Genomic DNA, 19,112 nt, shown 5'->3' with positions numbered 1-19,112 from the left:
CAGCGTCCAGGATGCCTGCGTGTTCAGGCTTTATACCCTGTTAGTGGCTTCTGAACGCGCTCTGAGATTTCCATAGGCTTTTAAAATTCGTAAGGTCCTAGCTTTAGTTTTGTGACTTTCAGTATGCTTGCAAAGAAAATTCCCTAATGGCTCTGTACTGCCAGGTTGAGGAGGTTTTGCCTGTTTTAAGGTGTATTTTAAATATGCTGATTGTGTAAATTCAGCAGAACTTGTTCACCTTTTTGAAACATCATTTTACCTTGAATCACATGTTCCATTTTATTGGCCTCCTTCATATAGAAAATATAGCACCCCATAACTTGTGTTTTGAAAAGCAATATCTTCTATTTGGAAGGAAGTTTTCTGTACATTTTCCCCATGTCTTACATCATGGTAGTTTGAATAACCATGCTTCCATATTCACATCAACTTTTTGTTTTTGTTTTTTCAATTTTGTACACAGCACTTGCTCTGAAATTTGGGGACTGAGTACACCAAATACGATAGATCAGTGGGATACAACAGGCCTTTACAGCTTCTCTGAACAAACCAGGTGAATATTCTGCCCTGTGTCTCGTCGTAGAGATCTTGTGGGAGGGTTTGGCTTTCAAGGGTCTTGTTTATTGGAAATGCTTCTTAGTCAGCAAAACATTTTAAAACAACTGATTTGCCTTAAGTGTTCTCAGCTGATGTTTTGACCAGTGAAATTTTAATTTTGGAAAAACCCTCTCCACATCAGTGCTTCTTAAAAGGGGAAACTTTGGGGTGGAGGAATGCAACCACATGGTCTGGTATGTAACAGAATTGGGGCATTTAAATCTCTTATCAAGTGTGTGTTTAAGACAATAATTAGTTTGCACACTGCTCTTGACTAGTTGATCAGGTATGTGCCTTCAGACTTTAAAAAACATAATAAAATCTAGCATGAGCAGCTTGTCTAGGCTTTTGATGGTTTTTTCATGTCACCCTCTACTTGCATCGTGTACTGAGGTTTGTCTTTCCCATTCCATGAGTCATAAACCATCTACATTTGTGTAGGCCTAGGCAGTCTGTCTTAAAACTAGCAAAACTTTTCAACTGGTAGCAAGGGACACAAGAACGCAAACTGATCACGAAACCGCAAGCAAGCATAATATGTGTCTGATGCAAGCATCAGGTTGTAAATGGATGTTAATCACTTGGATTTCTGACTGCTGTAACCTTCTGTGCAGTCTTGTATGACAGATTTACTTAGAGCGGTAGTGTAAGATGGAGGGTGGTGAAGGAGGTATTATTGGCAAGCGGGCTTAGGCGTGGTGTAGACTTAAATACGCAGTGGTTTCTAATATACAGTTTCACAGAGAATTCTCTTGACTCTGATACCAATGAAAGTAGTGTATAATGAGGATACTACCTTTTCTTACTTGAAGCCTCCTTGAACATAAAGTCCTATTGTAGTCTTCTTTCATCTCTTTTGGGGGCAGGGGCAGCTACAAGCCCTACATTTCTGAACATCTCTATGTATGTTGCTTGTAACTGTCTCTGAATATTTTGGAATATTTTTCCTTCCCTTAGGTCTCTTGATGGCCGCCTGCAAGTATCTCACCGTAAAGGATTACCGCACGTTATTTACTGCCGTTTGTGGCGCTGGCCTGACCTTCACAGTCATCATGAACTTAAGGCAATTGAAAACTGTGAATATGCTTTTAATCTTAAAAAGGATGAAGTATGCGTAAACCCCTACCATTACCAGAGAGTGGAGACTCCAGGTAGGAAAATAGCAAGGTGCTGCTGGCATAAAGGTGGTACTTGTTCAAGTCTGTTTGACTAAACTTCTTGCTAATACATAGCATGGGCAAAGCTGAATGAGGAAGGAGTCCTTATTAATTATCTTAGAATTCCAAAAGCTAAGTGGAAATCAATAAAAACATTTAGTTTTGATCGTGGTATTTGACTATTGAAATGCATTGTTCATTGTATTGAATGCATGCCATCAACACTTCTCAGTATTGTTTGGAATTGCAAAATGTTGGCCTGAAAGCTTGCAACTTGAACTGTAGAGCTATTTTCTCAGTTGATTGTCTATCCCATTGCAGAGGCTCAGAGCAGGTCATGTTGTTTATAATGTTAAAAGAAATGTGTAAAAATGCTCTGTGCTTTATAGGTCTATCCATTGGCAACAGGGGAGTCCCACAGATAAGAGGGAAACTGGCTTCCACCAGTAGTGCTTTGTACACTGGGTAAGGAGGACAGAAAGTGTTGGACAAGGACCAGAGAGATCTGGGTTCAAATCTTTGTTCAGTCATGAAGCTGTTTGAATAGCTTTAAGTTAGTCATTGCTCTTAACCTTGAACCATTCTGACCAGGCAGCTGTGAGGGTAAAATGAGAGGAAGCAGTGTGTGCTGCCTCTAGGAGGAATGCAACTGACTTAGACAGAAAATCTTTAGGAAAGACTTGGCGATACCTTGGAATGAAGAGCCAGAGACATGTGACCAACTAAGACTTTGTCCCCATTGCCCAACATCTTCCTAATTCCAAGGGAGATGTCATTCAGTACTATTTGCCTTTCCTCAGTCAACTCTTGCAGTCGGGCATAATTCAGCTTTGTTACTTGGAGATGTGACCTTTTCCTTAACTCTTATCTGCTTTGCTGTCTTTAACCCCAAACAAATATCTACGCCTTGAGCTCTATTGTTAAAGTTGGTATTGTGTAATATACTGACACCCTGCAGTTTGAAAAGGATACAAAGTCTGTGTGGTGTTTCTAGCTTTCTAAAATATTATCTGGAAAGTCTTAATACTTTGGGATTTTTTTCTTCCCCAGTTCTTCCTCCTGTCTTAGTGCCCCGGCATACTGAGATTCTGACCGAACTTCCGCCACTTGATGACTATACTCATTCCATTCCCGAAAACACTAACTTTCCAGCAGGAATTGAGCCACAGAGCAATTACATACCAGGTATTCATGTAAAAGTGACTTGCAGATGTCCACTTTCTATGTCATGTGAAAGACTGAACCTAAGCATGTCTAGCATGCTCAGGAAAAGCAAATCTGGGAAACAGACTCTGGGACATCATCTCCTATCATGCACAAATTCCTGCAGAACGTTTCAAGAACTGCTTTAGTGTTCCAGGCTGCAAATATACTTTTGTAGTAGGGGGAAGCAGGGATGAATAACTCAAACTTCAGAAGCAGGTAAATTGACTGCACCCAGTGTCTGTCTTGCTTTTGCAGTGGAGTCACAGTGACATTCTAGGGAGCAGGTGGTTGCAGTTCAGTCTATTTGGGATTTTTTCCAAAGGTTAACAAAACTCTGTGCTTAAAAATCTGTATGTTCACAGTGTAGAAAGTATGTATTCCTTTACATAAAGCAGTAAAGAGGGAAGGAAGTGCATTTGGCTGACTCCTTTCTCTGTCCTCTATATTTCTAAAGTGACTTGATAGCATTCACTGTCCTTCATAAAGTGAAGGTCATGTGTGCTCTATTCTGTAAACCTACAAAGAACATGAAGTTTTAATTTGTTCATACTAAGAGCACCTCTTGTTTCAGTGACTCACTAATTGTCCTACTTTTCAACTTTCCTCGTGATAGAAACACCCCCACCAGGCTATATCAGTGAAGATGGAGAAACAAATGACCAGCAGTTGAACCAAAGTATGGACACAGGTAACTGAGTTAATTTTTTACTGACTTCAAACCCAGGATTTCATAATAACATGGATAACTTCAATGTGTTTGGATGGCTCTCCCTTTGTTCTGGCATGAAATTTACTTAAAAAGTCATGCTGTTTTAGGCTTTCTTTTCGTAGTTCAGAACAGTTCATAAAGTGAAATTAAAATTATTGGATTCTCTTTAGAAAAAGATGGTACAAGAAATGAGACCTGACCTACTGAGTACAACTGACTTGGGCTTGTATAAGAAAAGGCAGTCCATGAAAGATGTTGGTCCCAGGCTGTAATAGACTTTGGTGATAGACCTCAGTGTGGGCTGTTTTGGGAAAACATTAAATCTGTTCCCTCTGAGTCATTCTAGGTCAGCGTGGAGCAATACATGGCCCATGAGACCCATTTTAGTGGCCCAAAAAAGCCCCACCACAGCCCCCCACTGCTTTCTTTCCACTTTAGCAGCTTTTTGGTCTCTCTGCTGTGCTGTTCCAGCTGCTCCTTTGGAGAAAGAGAAGCCAGAATGGTGTGGCAAGGAGAATTAAAAAACCCAGCTGCACCTATCTCCGTCTCCTTCCAGTTGAGCTGACCAACTGATTTTGGCAGCTCAGAACCCATAAGTAGTTGGTGGTGACAACATCATGTCACCATCAGCTACTTCCACATCTGTGCAGTTGGGGGGGCGGGAGTCATGCCAGGGTTGTGCATCCCCTCCCAACCCCCTCCCTAGGGAAGCTGGACTTCCCTGGACTAGATTGTAAGAGTGGCTCATTTACCAAAGAACATGTATAACTAGGGCTAGACTTATCCATCCTCATCCAAGACACTATTGTAGCTTTATAGATAACTATTGTAGTCACCAGTAAGAGACATCATCTAGTGCACAGTAGTCTATTAGTCTACACTTTGTTCACACACATTTCATTGACCATCCCTCTTCCTTCTCCTGGTCATATTGAGAGGTTCTATTGCAACTAGATGCTCAACTCAAGAAGTAGTTTCTTTTGGGAGCTAACATAATGTCAAAAGTATCTGTCTAGCATCTATTCACTTGGCTTTTCCTTTGTTGGAGGGTTTACATGAAATGAAAAATAAAGGAACAGTCTGCTCAGCTAAGTTGTGTGTTTGCGCCTTTTGCCCTGATTTCATAATCCTATTTTTTATTGTACTCCTATCTGGTGTAGTAAAGGAGAATGAAGTTGTAATCCCAACCTAGGTTCCTGAGGAAACTACAAACCTCTTCCCAATAATGCTGGATATTATTGTAGGCTGCAAGCTTGGGTTTTTAAAAAAAAATATAATTTAAAAATAGCATACACTACGCATGTGGTGTGAATGTTCCTGTTTGTGTAATAATACACAATTTAACAACAAAGTTTGGCTCGGTTATAAGCATTCTTATAATTGAACAGTAGCTATATTAGACTATCTCTAGGTTAAATCATCATATTCCTAGTTTAAAAAAAAAAAAGCTGATCCCAGTACCTTCAACTACCAGGTGCACAGTGTCCAAATATAATGTTAGCATGTGGAGAAACATGGTGGCCTCCTGCAGACTATCAGAATCGCTGGAGTGAATTTTGTTGTAAAATAACATTCTTTGTCAACTCCCCAGGTTCCCCAGCAGAGCTGTCTCCCAGTACACTCTCTCCTGTCAATCACAGCCTAGGTAAGCTGAATGCACATTTTCCTTCCAAAATGGAATAAATGAACATCATTGGAGATGAGCCTCTGGTTAGAGAGTGGCAGATATATTTTCAAAAAGAAGTCTGTAATTGGAGTTAAGCAGGTGGAGTTATTTGGTACTTTTGCCCTGTTCAAACTTTTAGGTGGTGAAGACCTTATGCTTTAGTTGCCTGTGTCAGTTATCACATCTCAAACTGTGGGACTTGGAGTGTGTGTGGGGAGGGGGGATTTGGCAGTGGGTGGGAAGGATCCTGCAATAGTGAAATCCCTTCGTGACCCAGGAAGAGCTGCTGCAGTGTTCTATGGGGGTGGGGTTCAGAAGGGGGTCAGTTGTACTCCCAGTAATACTCTTTATGCACAGCTCACTACTATACACAGGCATCTGTGAACACAGTTGCGTGAAAGTATTTGGTAGTCACTTGTATGTTTGATAGATCTACATTAGAGGGACCCAGAGGTGAACTGCATTTAGAAGGAACCTAGCTTCAAAGAGTTTGACATATGGACCTTAGCCAGATTTACCTGTGTATCTGCTATGCCCTGCTTCTGAGTGTAAAGAATGGCTTCTGGACACAATTCTGCAGATTAAAATGAGAATACTTGGCATTTACGTACTACCTTCTAAGTGTTTATACTGTGACATGTTGCATTTTGGTATCCTTTCAGCAATCTGGGAAGATAGCCCTATATTGTTGCCATACTTTATATGAAAAACTTGAATCTTGGGAGTAACTTGGCTGGTGAGTTTGTTGTTATGGTGAGACTGGAACTAGGTACTTCCTGGTTCCCAGCCCAGCCTCATAGCTGCTCTGCTGGACTGACTTTTCTTAAAAGTCTCTTACATTGCTACATCTCTAGGGCGCTATGAAGACAAGCAGTTGTGCTACTGCATGCCTGTGGTAGTAGATACTAGACTGTGCATGGGTCCTACCAATCTTGTGGAAATGTGCCATAAGGAGATTTGGCCAAACTGGGAACGGGTGGGGATAGCAGTCATTGTCTAATACTAGCAGCTTTATCACCTTTCCCTTGCCTTATGGAGGCTTCCAATGCAGCTTACAATCAACCATTAAAACTCCATAAAATCAATCAGAAATAGCAGAACTGAACATAGGAGTCAAAGTCAACTTAAACCCAAATCAAAGGCTTTCTAGAAGAGAGGCATTTGTGTTTACATTTTGGTGTGGATGAGGGTGAACAATTTGAAACTAAAAATGAAAAAGAATTATTTTGTCTTGGAAAATCTGATTTTAACAGTGCAGTCTGTTAAAATCCCCTCCTGCCCCGGATTGACTTGGCAGTCTGGAACTGCTGGCATTTATCAGTAGGTGCTAAGGTGACATCAATTGCCCAAAGTGATTTTTATCACCTTGGAGAAGATGGACCCAGGTGCCTTATTCACAAATGCATTCCCTTTATCCACACTGAACTACTGTAATATACTCTGCATGAGGCTGCCTTTGAAGAGGGTTCAGCTAGTACAGAATTTGTCTGTAGAAATACTGATGGGAACCCAGAGGTCTGACAGTGTTGTTCCTGTTCTGCACTGTAGACTTGTGGCCCAGTGTGCAGATGACACTAAACTCTTCATGGTGATAAAAATCAGTGCATAGGAAGGATCTCTCCAAATTGAGACTAGGCAGCCCAGCGTGCAAATGTGGTTTGGTGTCAATAAGTGTAAAAAGTGGTTCCCAAACTTTTTAGCACCAAGATCTGCTTTTAAAACAAAGTTCTATTGGAACCCACCTAAGTTTACCAGACTTAAAAAAGATCTAGAAAGAAACAACATTTTCATTTATTTATAAGTAATAATAACCAGAAAAAAGACCCTCAAACATTTATCTTCCTATACTGTATTTACACATGCTTGCAAACTGCAGGAGCTGAACTCTTCGCAGGGTAATTAGCTACAGTATCTGATTTTTGAATAGCCTCGGGGCTTAAGGTAATTATCTGATCTTTCCATCACCCTTTGGCAACCCACCGAAAATCAGGTCATGACCCACCAATGGGTCCATACCCATAGTTTGGGAACCACTGGTGTAAAGTGATGTATGCTGGGAACGAAAATTCCAAATTCCTTTTGGAATTCCTATTAGGAAAGAAATCGAGAGTAAGACTGCTAATGTATATAAAACTATGATGTGGCTACATTCAGAAGACTATGTGCTGTTCTGGTCACCCCAACTCAAGAAGAATAGTGTCAAGGTGGAAAAGGTGCAAAAGACGACAACTAATATTCAGAGGGCTAGAGCACCTTCACCATGATGTAAGGGTGCAGCGTTTGGAGCTTTTTTCCTTCAAGTGGGTGAGGTGATTAACTGGGTACTATTATTGAGACTCCTAAAATTATGCATAACGTGGATGGAATGGATAGAGAAATGTTCCTTTTTCTCTCAATACTAGAACTAGGGATAATCCAGTGAAACCGATTGGTAGGATATTTAGGACAGACAAAAGAAGGTAACTATTCACACAGTGCTTAATTAGCATGTTGAACTTGTCACAAGATGTGGTGATGGCCACTAGGTTGGGTGGCTTTAAAAGGGTGTTAGACAAAGTCATGGAGGGCGGTTATATTAATGTCTGTCTGTCATGATGGCTATGTGTTTCCTCCAAGTTCAGCAGCAATCTGTCCTAGAATATCAGCTGTAGGGGACCATTGATGGTAGGTCTTTCTCTCCTGTTTGAGATTCCCAGAAGCAGCTGTTGGAAAATGGGATGCTGGACTAGATGAGTCTTTGGTCTTGCTTAGCAGGACTTTTCTTTTGTTCGCATGTACAGCCTGTACTGATGGGCAATTGGCTTCCATGTCCAAGTCAAAGTGCTGGCTTTAGTCTTGAAATCCTACATAATTTGCATCCAGGTCACTGTAAGAATTGCCTTTTGCTTACTTGAGCCTTCCCAGACTTTACAGCCTGCCTTGCAAACCCACCCCTCTGACCTGTCATTAACACACATTCACTTGACAAGGCCAGGACTTTCTTAGGTGGTGCTGTGACTCAAAGCCTCTGATGTTGATCCTCATCACGCTCAGCTTTTAAACAAATTGTTAAAATCTGTAAGGCTTTTAACTGACAGATCTCATGGCTGTGATTTAAACATTTTATGTTTGCTTTTTTGTGATGGTCGTCCTTGTTTTTTTATTGTATAGCAGTAAACTGTCTTGTGAAACGTTTCACAGACAGGATATAAAGTGATGGTCACATAACACAGCATCACTTTACTGTTTATCGGAAATGTGTGATGAAGAGGTGGCTGAATTGAAAGGGTCAGAAATCATGTCTCATGAGTGCAAGATGTCGTGTGTTGGATATGAAGCATCTGGACAAACTGAGTTTTCCAGGCATGAATATATCTTCTGTTTCTGTTCTTCCATTATAAGGTGGCTGAGGAGTGTTGGAGAGGTAGTAATGAGCTTTGAAAAAAGATTCTAGGCTATTGACCTTTCCTAGAAGATTATGATTATGATCTGTGTGCATGGTGCTTTACATAAATGGCAAATAAAACAAGTGAATGAGAGGAAATACCAAAGTTTTGAAGAGAATGTAATAGTTAAAATTTTGAAGTGAATTAAGGTGACTGCGCCAACCATAATGTACAAGAGGAACTCTTGAAGCACAATTTAAGGCAAGAGTCCAGTTGTCTTGTTGAAGGGCTGTAGCTTTGATTAGCTAGCAAATGCCAGAGGTTTGTAAGTCAAATGCATGTTTAACTTAGGAGTTCTGTGTGTGATTTTTCTCTCTCTGCTCCAGACTTGCAGCCAGTTACCTATTCAGAACCTGCGTTTTGGTGTTCAATAGCATATTATGAATTAAATCAGAGAGTGGGAGAAACCTTCCATGCATCACAGCCTTCACTTACTGTAGACGGCTTTACGGACCCATCAAACTCAGAAAGATTCTGCTTAGGATTGCTCTCCAATGTTAATAGAAATGCCACCGTGGAAATGACAAGACGGCACATAGGTATGGGTCTTGTGTAATTCCCTTTTTCACCCATTCAGTTTGTCTCTGCTGAGAAATGGCGCTTGCATTGCTTATGTTTTGGAGGTTAATTTTCGTGTTCCAAACCCGGCTAATCTGCTTCTGTGGGAGAATTGTGCAACAGATCCCTTAAGCAGTAACCTGTTTTATTTTTCAGGAAGGGGAGTGCGTCTGTATTACATTGGTGGGGAAGTTTTTGCTGAGTGCCTAAGCGATAGTGCAATCTTTGTTCAGAGCCCAAATTGTAATCAGAGATATGGCTGGCATCCTGCGACTGTGTGCAAAATCCCACCAGGTAAGATATTTAGAGTTGTGATGTCTTCACTTCAGCTTATTGATATACATACAATGCAAGATGTATGCCTTGCTACAGTGTAAATAATACTTTTTTGTTTTAAAAACAGAATTAAATCAAGAAATCATGTTGAACATAAAGGATGATGGTATCCTCAAATAGCAAACACCAGTAATTCTTCTTCTTTTTTTAGGTTGCAATCTAAAGATCTTTAATAACCAGGAATTTGCTGCTCTTCTGGCTCAGTCTGTGAATCAGGGCTTTGAAGCAGTGTATCAGCTAACTAGAATGTGCACCATAAGAATGAGTTTTGTTAAAGGATGGGGAGCTGAATACAGGTACAAAAGGTTTTTTGAACTTGTTGTCTACTTCTTGCTTATTACCTTCTTTTTTCTTGTGTTCTTTGACTGGGCAGTAATCCAGTTTCATATGACACTTCTGTGAAGGTAGGAAAGAGCTTAACTGTGCAGGAATGTTGATTTTTTTTTTTGCGAATGTAATTGTATTTAACATTTTCAGATACTCTGCAGTTTGTGTTCTCACCAGTACACTAAGAGTGACTTTTTCACACTGTATTATGGAGGACTTCTCAGAAGCTTAAGGGCTTTTCAGTGACAAAATTGCTGGACTGGCTTCCCTGAAAGGTGTCCTGCCTGCCATTGCTGCATGGAGTTTGGGGGGTGGGAATGGATGGACTTGACTCACATGAGGAATTGGCAAGGCTCTTTGGGCTTGGGCTTTACCTCACATGAAGTGAAAGGGATATGTGAAAGGAATACTGTTTGTGTGATACAATTCTCTGCACATGTGTTGTATCAAAGCATGCAATACGTAATCACATGAAAATCAGTTATAAATAAGAAAATCATGAAACTTGCACATGATATTTTGAACCATTCAGAGGGAAGCTACTATTCCACTTACTATCCTGATCCTGTCTTCATAAACTTAATAAATGAGAGACAGTAAGTTGTTTTCTGTGTATCACCAGTCCATGGAATAAACTACATCAGCGTTTGTATTCTAGAGTATATTATCTTCTGACATGCAAGGGCCCTCAGGGTACTAGAAGAAAACTTCACTACTTTTGGCCATTTAGGGGCTCTGAAGTTGGTAACAAAACTAATACACCTCAAACAATGCGAAGAAGTACACACAAGTGGGTATCTTTTGTGTGACACTTCCTCTATTTGAGATGGTATGGACAGTAGAGGACTGTTAACAATGGGCACAGTAGAAGATATGTTGCTAGGAGCACTGGGAGCTTTGCTCAAAAGATTCTCACTTCTGAGCTTCACAAAAACTTCTGGGTAGTCCACATAATGCCTCTTTAGCTTTCATCGAGTCACGGGTATGCATTTGCCTGCACAACCGTACAAACTGGTGTCTGACCAATGTTCTTTGTTGCTGATCATTTTTTAGGAGAAAAGTGTTTCATTATTATTATAAAAACTAATACGGAGCTTATGATGTTTTTGTCATCTCTTGGCATTAGTCACTTAAAATACTGAATTTATTGTTGGTGTTTTATGAGGGGCACTTGGTGTGAGCACCTACAGTGGGCCCTTAACTTTGTAGCAGCAATAACAAGTGACTAGTAGGGGTAACTTGAACCTGCAAAGTTGCCAGGCACTTGGACATTATGCCAAGGGTGACTAAACGAACATGAAAATCCACACTCTTTCTGCAGATTTTCTCTCGGTCAGTAAAGGAGAAAGGACCGGTGTGTATACAGCTGTTACTAGGCAACAGCTTTGGGTGTCAGAGACACAAAACAGCAGCTTCTGTAACTCTGGTCTAATATTAAAGTGTCTCCAGAAAGTTTGCAATACATGACTCTCTGTGGGCTGCTTCATGTAAAATATATTGAAAGGCTGGTCATTTAATGGCAAAACAATTTTGAGGCCAAAGTGGATTGGTTTGCATTTGGGTCTGACTAATGCTGAATTTACTAATGCTAGAGCTTTTCTGCTTGCATCCCACTCCCAGTGTTGCAGGTGTTGTATCTGATTTGCATAATTGATTGGTTCACCTTACTGAATGCATATCCATTTTGTTTCAAACTTCTGGAAACATCAAGATCAAATCTGTTCAGTATAATTCAGGCATGATGGGACCTAGTCTTTGAAGTGATGATTGGTTTGGGAACATCCTGCCTCTGTGTAGTTGGTACAGCTGAATGACACCCCTGCATTTTTTCAATTCTTAATGTTTCCAAAGATTGGAAAGTACACAAAACTGTATATATTTTGTTGTTCAGTTACAGTGACTCTTCTTTCTCTTGCTGAAACAAAAAAATTAAAAATTGGAGTATGTTTAGGCTAGTGTCTGAAGTCTGGGAGGTTCTATATAAATTACTATTGGTTGCCTGTCAAGAGATGGCAAAAGTATGGAAACAGCTTGGTTGACATGAGAGATGACCTACTCTGAGGACTAGATGGGAGTGTATGCTTTTTGTTGGATCTTTGTGACCTTCAACTCCATTGACTGCGGCATTCAGTTGGATCACCTAACCAGATTGGAACTTAATGGGCACTCTTAAGTAGTGGAGCTGATCCTTCCTGGCAGGTTGAATGCAGGTGGTATTTGATTCCTGGCTGTTGTGTTGAGCTTTGACCTATAGTGTGCTGTAGTTTTATCTGTCCTCTTCGGAGTTTCAACATTAAACTGATGCAAGAGGTCATTAGGAAGTTAGGGTTGGGGGTTACCAGTATATGGGTGATACTCAACTCTATACAGGCAGGCTCCCATATCCATATATCTGGTATCCAAGGTTTCAGTTATCCGTGAATGCCCCGCATGCCCAATAATGTGATTTATGCTTAGTAATTGCAGACCAGTTACTTAAGTTTCTGGGTTTGTGCAGCATCTTTATCATGTGTTCTTTCTTTTTCTTTCTCTTTTCAGGCGGCAGACGGTAACAAGCACTCCTTGTTGGATCGAACTGCATCTGAACGGGCCTCTACAATGGCTGGATAAAGTATTGACTCAAATGGGCTCCCCATCAGTTCGCTGCTCCAGCATGTCATAAAGCTTGATGGGCTTTAAAGACAAAGTCCAGGCAACAGACTTAATCTTACAGCTCGTCTGTCGTAGTAACTCGTGTGTGGTCTCCGTGAACTGTTTCCTATCCCAAAAGTTCCGAGAAAAGGCGAGAGAGAGAAAGCACTTGAGGGTCTCATCAGTTTTAAAGCACCTTGTGGATTCTGTTTCCTATACTCTGATACTAGATGAAATGTTAGTGTATAGAGACACCTTCTTCTGAAGGAGGGGGGGACATTTTAAAGACTTTAATGGTGTTTTTATTGGGTATATATAATTTGAGTGTCCTAAAGGTTTACCAATAACATGGATGGTTTGGCTGTTTTATCATGGACTGCCCCATGATAGCATTCTGTTGTCTTGAGTTTTAATTCCCATTGGTAGGTATGCAGAAATCTTTGACTTGGGCAGCCATCTTGTAAAAAGCCCGAATTCTTGCTTCTCCATACTTTTTAATATTTTTATATATAAATATATATGCAAGCTTTCAGCTGCTCTATAACAGATTTTATTGCAGAAAAGCTTCTTCCCCTGCCCCCCAGCCCCCTACTAGCTACCACCTTAGAATCCTCTTTGGAGAGGGAATGATAACTTGGATTTTGTCTCTTGAAATCTTGGGCTTTTGAGTATACTTAATAGACATAAACATACCGTGTAAACTTTGAATCCTCTCTTCTCCCCCCCCCCCAAATCATGTTAGAAAATGGCTTCTTTTCCATTCAGACTGATGCATCTATTGCCGATAATTTGGCCCTGACAGCTACTTTGCACCTTTCTGTTTGAAAACAGTGGGATGGGGTCACTCCTGTGAGATACACCTACAGGCAAACACAGATGTAAGATTTATTTGAACTCTTAACCACAATTATGAAATTGGGAACAGGCCCTGGGATAATGCACCCCATCTCCCTCAGTTGTGAATTGTCCTGTTCCTTATATGTACATCACCATGGTACTGACTTGAACCTTGGTTAATGGTTCCTTCTTAAAGCCTGATTTCAAATGCCAGGATTTGCAAGTCTTAACTGTGGATAATGGCAGTACACCATAATACTTAAACATGGTTAAGGAGATAGTGGGGGAATTGCACAATCTCATAAACTACTTCCAGTCTCTTGTCTGCTCCAGCTTTCTCTTTTGAAGCACCTTGTAATGGTAACACTAGATAGGTGCACTCATCTGTTACAAAATAAATCTTAGGTGACCAGTCCCAAAGCAGTTTCTGAATCCTGTGCCTCTTCTCTGTGAGAAACCCATGTGTTATTGATCTACCACTACCTTTTTATGCAGGTAAGGGTGCCTTCAAAGAGGCTTCCTTGTTTTTCAGAAGTAATGATGAAGTAGCTGCAACTGTCAGGGATTCACTGAAACCCTTCATGGTTCTGAACTATCAGTTGTTGTGACAAGAAATGGGTATATGAAATGCTGAAGGTTTATTGGACTCAGTTCCCTGTGCTCAGTATGTGTTAAGTTGCCAGCCATATACTCTTTTGTTTTACTTTTAAATCTGATAGAGTGGCAGGTGAAGCAAACTGCAGCTCCCTCCTGACCATTCCCTTCTCGGTTCCTTTCTGCTGCCTCCTGCTGTAGGTCTTCATGGATGCTGTGCAGCAAGTTGAAGAAAAAAGGTTGGCTTATAAAGAAGTAGATAGGGAGAAGCTGAATCGGCTGTCTTCCACTTCATTAGTGGATGTAAAAGTAAAATATACATTTCCCAAGTTGTAATCTGGTAACCCAAAAGGTGTTCCCTTCTGTTACAAATAGTGAAATGCGATTTCACAGGAATTGACATCTTCATGAAGGCTTATGGGGCTAATTGAGTCAAAATTACATGACGTAGTCTATGAGCATGCATTAACATAGTGTATGGATTATGTAGGAATAATTGCTTCCACTAGTTCTCTAGGTGTGGGTATTGCTTGTGGTCTGTGACCAGCAAAAGGAAGTTTCTGTAGTACATGTTATTGTGAACCCTTGGACACTGCATCTGAACCTTACTAAAAAAATATTTTGAATTATATTCTGCAGATAAGTATGGGTTGGGTAAGGGTTGGGAAACTGTATAGAAGGGTTATTCTGACTTGAAAAATATACATCTTACTAACAATCTCTTGTGATCTAGCTGTCTGTCCTTGTCGTTGTGGCAGTAGCAGGATTGCCTTTTTGTCTGTTTTCTTTCCTTCTCTTCCCCCTATTCCAAATTGTTCATTTGCACTAGTCCTGTACTTTGTAAGTACACCTAGTGACAACTTCAGCTTTGAGAACAAATGTGGCCAGTGTTAAGCTTTGTAATCAGCTGACTGAACTGAAGATAGCGAGGGATATTTTTTATGCCGTAATACGTAGGGCATAGGAGCAATACCAAAAATCAAGCCTGGGGTTGGGTGGGGATCTAAGTGGGTCAGGCAATTAACAGAATTGGCAAAGCAGTTACCAATTTGTGCTAGTTTTACCAGTAGCCTCTGTATTGGTAGAACTTGTGAACCTAAGAAATAAGCTTTCATGCGTGTTGCATTTGCCTAATATGTGAATACACTAATAAAAAGTTCTAATTCTCACTGTGGTTTGGTTTAATGCTTAAGCAGCAGTCTTCTGGAAGTGTGCTTTACTTGCAGGACTGTTATCAGTTGTGAATTTGATCAGGCCTGGATTCAGGGAACTGCATAAGCAGTTTAGTGTGGCTAGAAGAGCTTCAACATTGCTCCTTGAACAGTGGTGCTTCCCTAGCCCTGCTGAATGTCAAAAGTCTTCTTAGAATGGAGAGAAATTTCAAAAGCAGTTTGTGGTGGGGGAGAACTAATCTTTCTTAAATGGGAAGAGAAAGAGGAAACTTGCTCCCTGGTATGCACAACCATGAAGTGTGAGGACAAACTGTTGTCACCATTTAGCATGCGAGAAAGCCCTATGGTGCTGTGTCATGCTGAAGAAGTGATTCTAGGGACCTAACATATTGCTGCTTCTAACAAAACAAGAGAATTTGGTTTTTCCCTCCTTGTCACCATCCAGTGGTTCAGACACTGGGCTGTTCCCTCTCCACTAGGAGGCAGGTTGTTTAGTTCTGGCTAGAAATTTGGTTAAGAGGTGTGTCTCACTTCTGCTCCCGAGCCAGTCTTTCTCTTGCCTCCTCAGTGAATGGTTGTAATTTTATGGTCTGGTTTCAGCAACTGATTCTGCCTGCTTTATTTTTGTTGGATGAAAAATCTCTTCCTACAAAAATTTAAGCTAGTGGCAACTTAAGTAGATTGGGATGCATCACATGTTGTCTTTAGTATCAAAGGATCCTACTAAAGTTAGTAAATAGTTTTTGTTTTGTTTCTTTGAGAAACCAGCCTGTGGATCAGCATCTCATCTCGTTGAAAGCCGTTAATATTTGGGGATGAGAAATTTGTGTTTAGTGACAAGTCTTATTTCCAATCATATTAAGGGAAACTTGGCAGAGGCCAGTGTCTACATTACGCATTTGTCAACCTTTACAGCCAACTTGTCTTGTGCGATATGCTGAAGAAATGTACTGAATTTTTTTATTGCAATACACTTTCCTCATTTATTCCAGCCTTGTTCCAAGACATTACGTCCCCCTGCATAGCAGGTGTTCCAGTTCATTGAACTGTCTATGATGAATATAGAGCTTGTTAATGCAACGTTCACCCAAGCAGCATGAAGCTGTCCAAAGGAGGATGTCTAAAGACACACAACGATTTGAATCGAAAGTAGAGCTTATCTTTCATCTTCCCCTCTTCTGGATGCTGCTGCTTTGCAGATCAGATGTGAATGCTAAGAGTTTACTCTGTTAAACCAGAATGTGATATTTCTTAATTTCTCACAACTTATTGCAGGCACTTTGAGGTTCTTTCAGCAATTCCATCTTTGAATAGCATCTGAATTGTGCAGAAGTTTTAACTGGAGGAAACAGAAACCCAGGGCATTTTGTGTGTGTGTGTGTGTGTGTGTGTGTGTGTGTGTGTGTGTGGTGTTGCAGTTCCATGAGAAGACTGTACAATTCAGTTTCCTGAGAACCTGATTTAGTCCCTATGGCTGTATAATAATGCTTAAAAGTATTGGTCATGCTTGGTAAAATCCCAAAAGCCAAATGAGTTGCCAAATAACATTGTCCAATGAATGGGCCAGGAATGAGTCAATGAATGCTGGACTCCTAAACTGTGAGGTTTACGTCCCATAAATAGGTTTGTTTGGTGGACTTGGACACATCATTGTGCCAAGACAACAGCTGCGATGCCACAATTTGCACCTGTAAGCAAGATCCTGAAAACCCAGTGCTACATAAAGTTTTTAATACTGATCTGTCTTTATCTTGGCCAGGACTTTCACAGGAAGGTAAGATAAAATTTTAAAGCTCGATCAGTTTAAAGGATCAGTTTGACAGGAAAGACTGCCTTGAAATTTTGTGGAGAAACAGACACTGCTTGTTTGTGCGAATCACTCGGCACTGAAAAGGCGACATACAAACATGTCTAAACTAATTGAAATGCACTTATGGAAGAAGTGGTACTGCATCTGTTGTGTCTGCTCTGTTCGTGCACAAAAATGGGGTGGGGTCTATGTCTAAAGACATCAAAAGAGGCATGTGGTTTGGAAAGCTAAATTTCCTATCCACATCCCATAGTTCATCACCTTGGCCAGTCCTTACCCAACCCAGATACTGCAAGCATGGTGTAGGGGAAAGAAGTTTCGGTGATGACATGCAAGGAAGGCAGGTGTGCAGCATAAACATTTTGATAAAATCAAACCATACCTGCCTCTACCCCACCTTCAAAGAGGAAGGGAGCCAATGTGACCAGATTAATACAAGTGCTCAGTGCATCTAGTAGTTCTGTCTTCAGCTCCCTGAATTCTTGTTGCTTTTACTGTGAGTTGGAAGGGCTCAACCCTGGTTCTACTATGTTTACTAGTATATGCTTGCCCCAGAATGTGCTGAGTTGCAAGATATCTGGAAAAGGTGCAGAAGAGAGCAACCAAAATGATTACTGGGCTGGGGCACCCCCCTTATGAGGAAAGGCTACGGCGTTTGGGCCTCTTCAGTCTAGGAAAGAGATGCCTGAGGGGGGATGTGATTGAGACATACAAAATTATGCAAGGGATGGATAGAGTCGATAGAGAGATGCTCTTTTCCCCTCTCACCCAACACCAGAACCTGGGGACATCCACTAAAATTGAGTGTTGGAAGATTTAGGACAGACAAAAGAAAATAAGAATGTTCAACATTTATCCTAAGAAAGTTTTGGATTTTTCAATTGGCCCCATCCTGGTGGTCCTTGCTGTTTGAGTGCTTGTGTGTGGACTTTGAAGCAGTTCAATTTTTAGCTTGCCCTGATGGCAATTCTAATTCTCTGCAGTTGCAAGTCAAAATGAGTTGCCTGAAATGGAAGACAAATATTAATACAAAACAGAGTCTGCAACTGATGACATTAGGAGGGGGTGGTGGAGAATCCATACTATAAGCTAAATTTTCTAAATTCTGTATGTTAGAGTGGACTTTTTACCCCTTCCAAAGGTGGCTTACTTAAGACTTCCTTTTTTCAGGTTTGAGCCAATGTTCGCTTCATTAATGTGGAATAGCAACCACTTCGTATAATTGAGAGCAACTTCAGTAATTGCTGTGTTTCTTCCAAGTTGGATGATCGATTCATTTGACATAGTCTAGTTTCATTGGGTCAAGCCTGGTCACCCCACCTCCAAAATCCACTTCCCTGTTGGGAGACCAGCAAAGACATAAAACAGAAAATTGAGCAGAAGTGCAGCAGGCAGACTGCTGCCTCTGCCTCTGTTGGGGCTATTTTGGGTCTCAAGAACTTCTTGCTACTCTTTTGCAGTTCGCAAATACATCTCTTGCACAGTCTTGGAATTATTGACAGAAAGCTGAAGTACAGTACAGTGTAACTTTGCCATATACCATTTAACAATATACAGAAAGATGTGGGGCTGATTAAAAGTTCGTGGTGGGAGGAGTTTGAGCTATATAAAAACAGTCTTGTCTGATCAAAACCAGAAGTCTCTGTGTGTCTGCTGTTTTGCAAAAACAATGGTTCCAGTGAACTTGAAAGGAAGTCGAACAGGAAATAACTTGTTACCTTTTAAAGGTGCTCTTTGAAAATTGACTTGAGGCCACCGTGCTTTCTGGACCAAATAGAAAGTCTCCACACATCAAAGGCCTCTCTTTTGACCATGAACCGCTAGTTGCAGTATCCTGGAACCCCTTTCTCCGACTGTTTTCTAAATTGGAGTGCTGAAAATAAAAACTGCTGTAGCCGTAGGTCATGGAAACTTGGAATTGGGATTTATTTTTAAAACAAAAGCATATTACTGACCTTAAAATGAGAGAGAAGCAAATGGAATCCATATTTCATGAGAGATGCCTGCTTAAAATGAGAGAAGACCTTCATAAGAGAGCCTTGGCCATTGAAGAAGAATCTCCTTCCACACAGTCTCCAGACTTCTCA

At 40.8% G+C, this 19,112-nt stretch overlaps 1 protein-coding gene across 5 annotated transcripts in view; it reads left to right on the top strand.

Moving 5' to 3' along the window:
- Nucleotides 1–15,212, top strand: part of SMAD2 (SMAD family member 2) — a 53,936-nt gene extending 38,724 nt beyond the window's left edge. For 4 of the 5 annotated variants that reach the window (XM_066613948.1, XM_066613950.1, XM_066613949.1 and 1 more), the window contains exons 3-11: nucleotides 464–553; nucleotides 1,555–1,748; nucleotides 2,805–2,939; nucleotides 3,574–3,648; nucleotides 5,261–5,314; nucleotides 9,087–9,299; nucleotides 9,475–9,612; nucleotides 9,806–9,950; nucleotides 12,520–15,212. In XM_066613948.1, the coding sequence (XP_066470045.1) occupies nucleotides 464–553; nucleotides 1,555–1,748; nucleotides 2,805–2,939; nucleotides 3,574–3,648; nucleotides 5,261–5,314; nucleotides 9,087–9,299; nucleotides 9,475–9,612; nucleotides 9,806–9,950; nucleotides 12,520–12,643 (1,168 nt within the window). In that variant the 3' untranslated portion in view covers nucleotides 12,644–15,212. The remainder of the gene's footprint in view (nucleotides 1–463; nucleotides 554–1,554; nucleotides 1,749–2,804; nucleotides 2,940–3,573; nucleotides 3,649–5,260; nucleotides 5,315–9,086; nucleotides 9,300–9,474; nucleotides 9,613–9,805; nucleotides 9,951–12,519) is intronic. The other variant, XM_066613952.1, reaches the window with a different exon arrangement.
- Nucleotides 15,213–19,112: the final 3,900 nt, after the last annotated feature.

The sequence above is a fragment of the Tiliqua scincoides genome, chromosome 2 (genome assembly GCF_035046505.1).
Source record: "Tiliqua scincoides isolate rTilSci1 chromosome 2, rTilSci1.hap2, whole genome shotgun sequence".
NCBI lineage: Eukaryota > Metazoa > Chordata > Lepidosauria > Squamata > Scincidae > Tiliqua > Tiliqua scincoides.
Note: the sequence above shows the minus strand (reverse complement) of the source record. Positions and strands in the feature narration are given on the sequence as shown.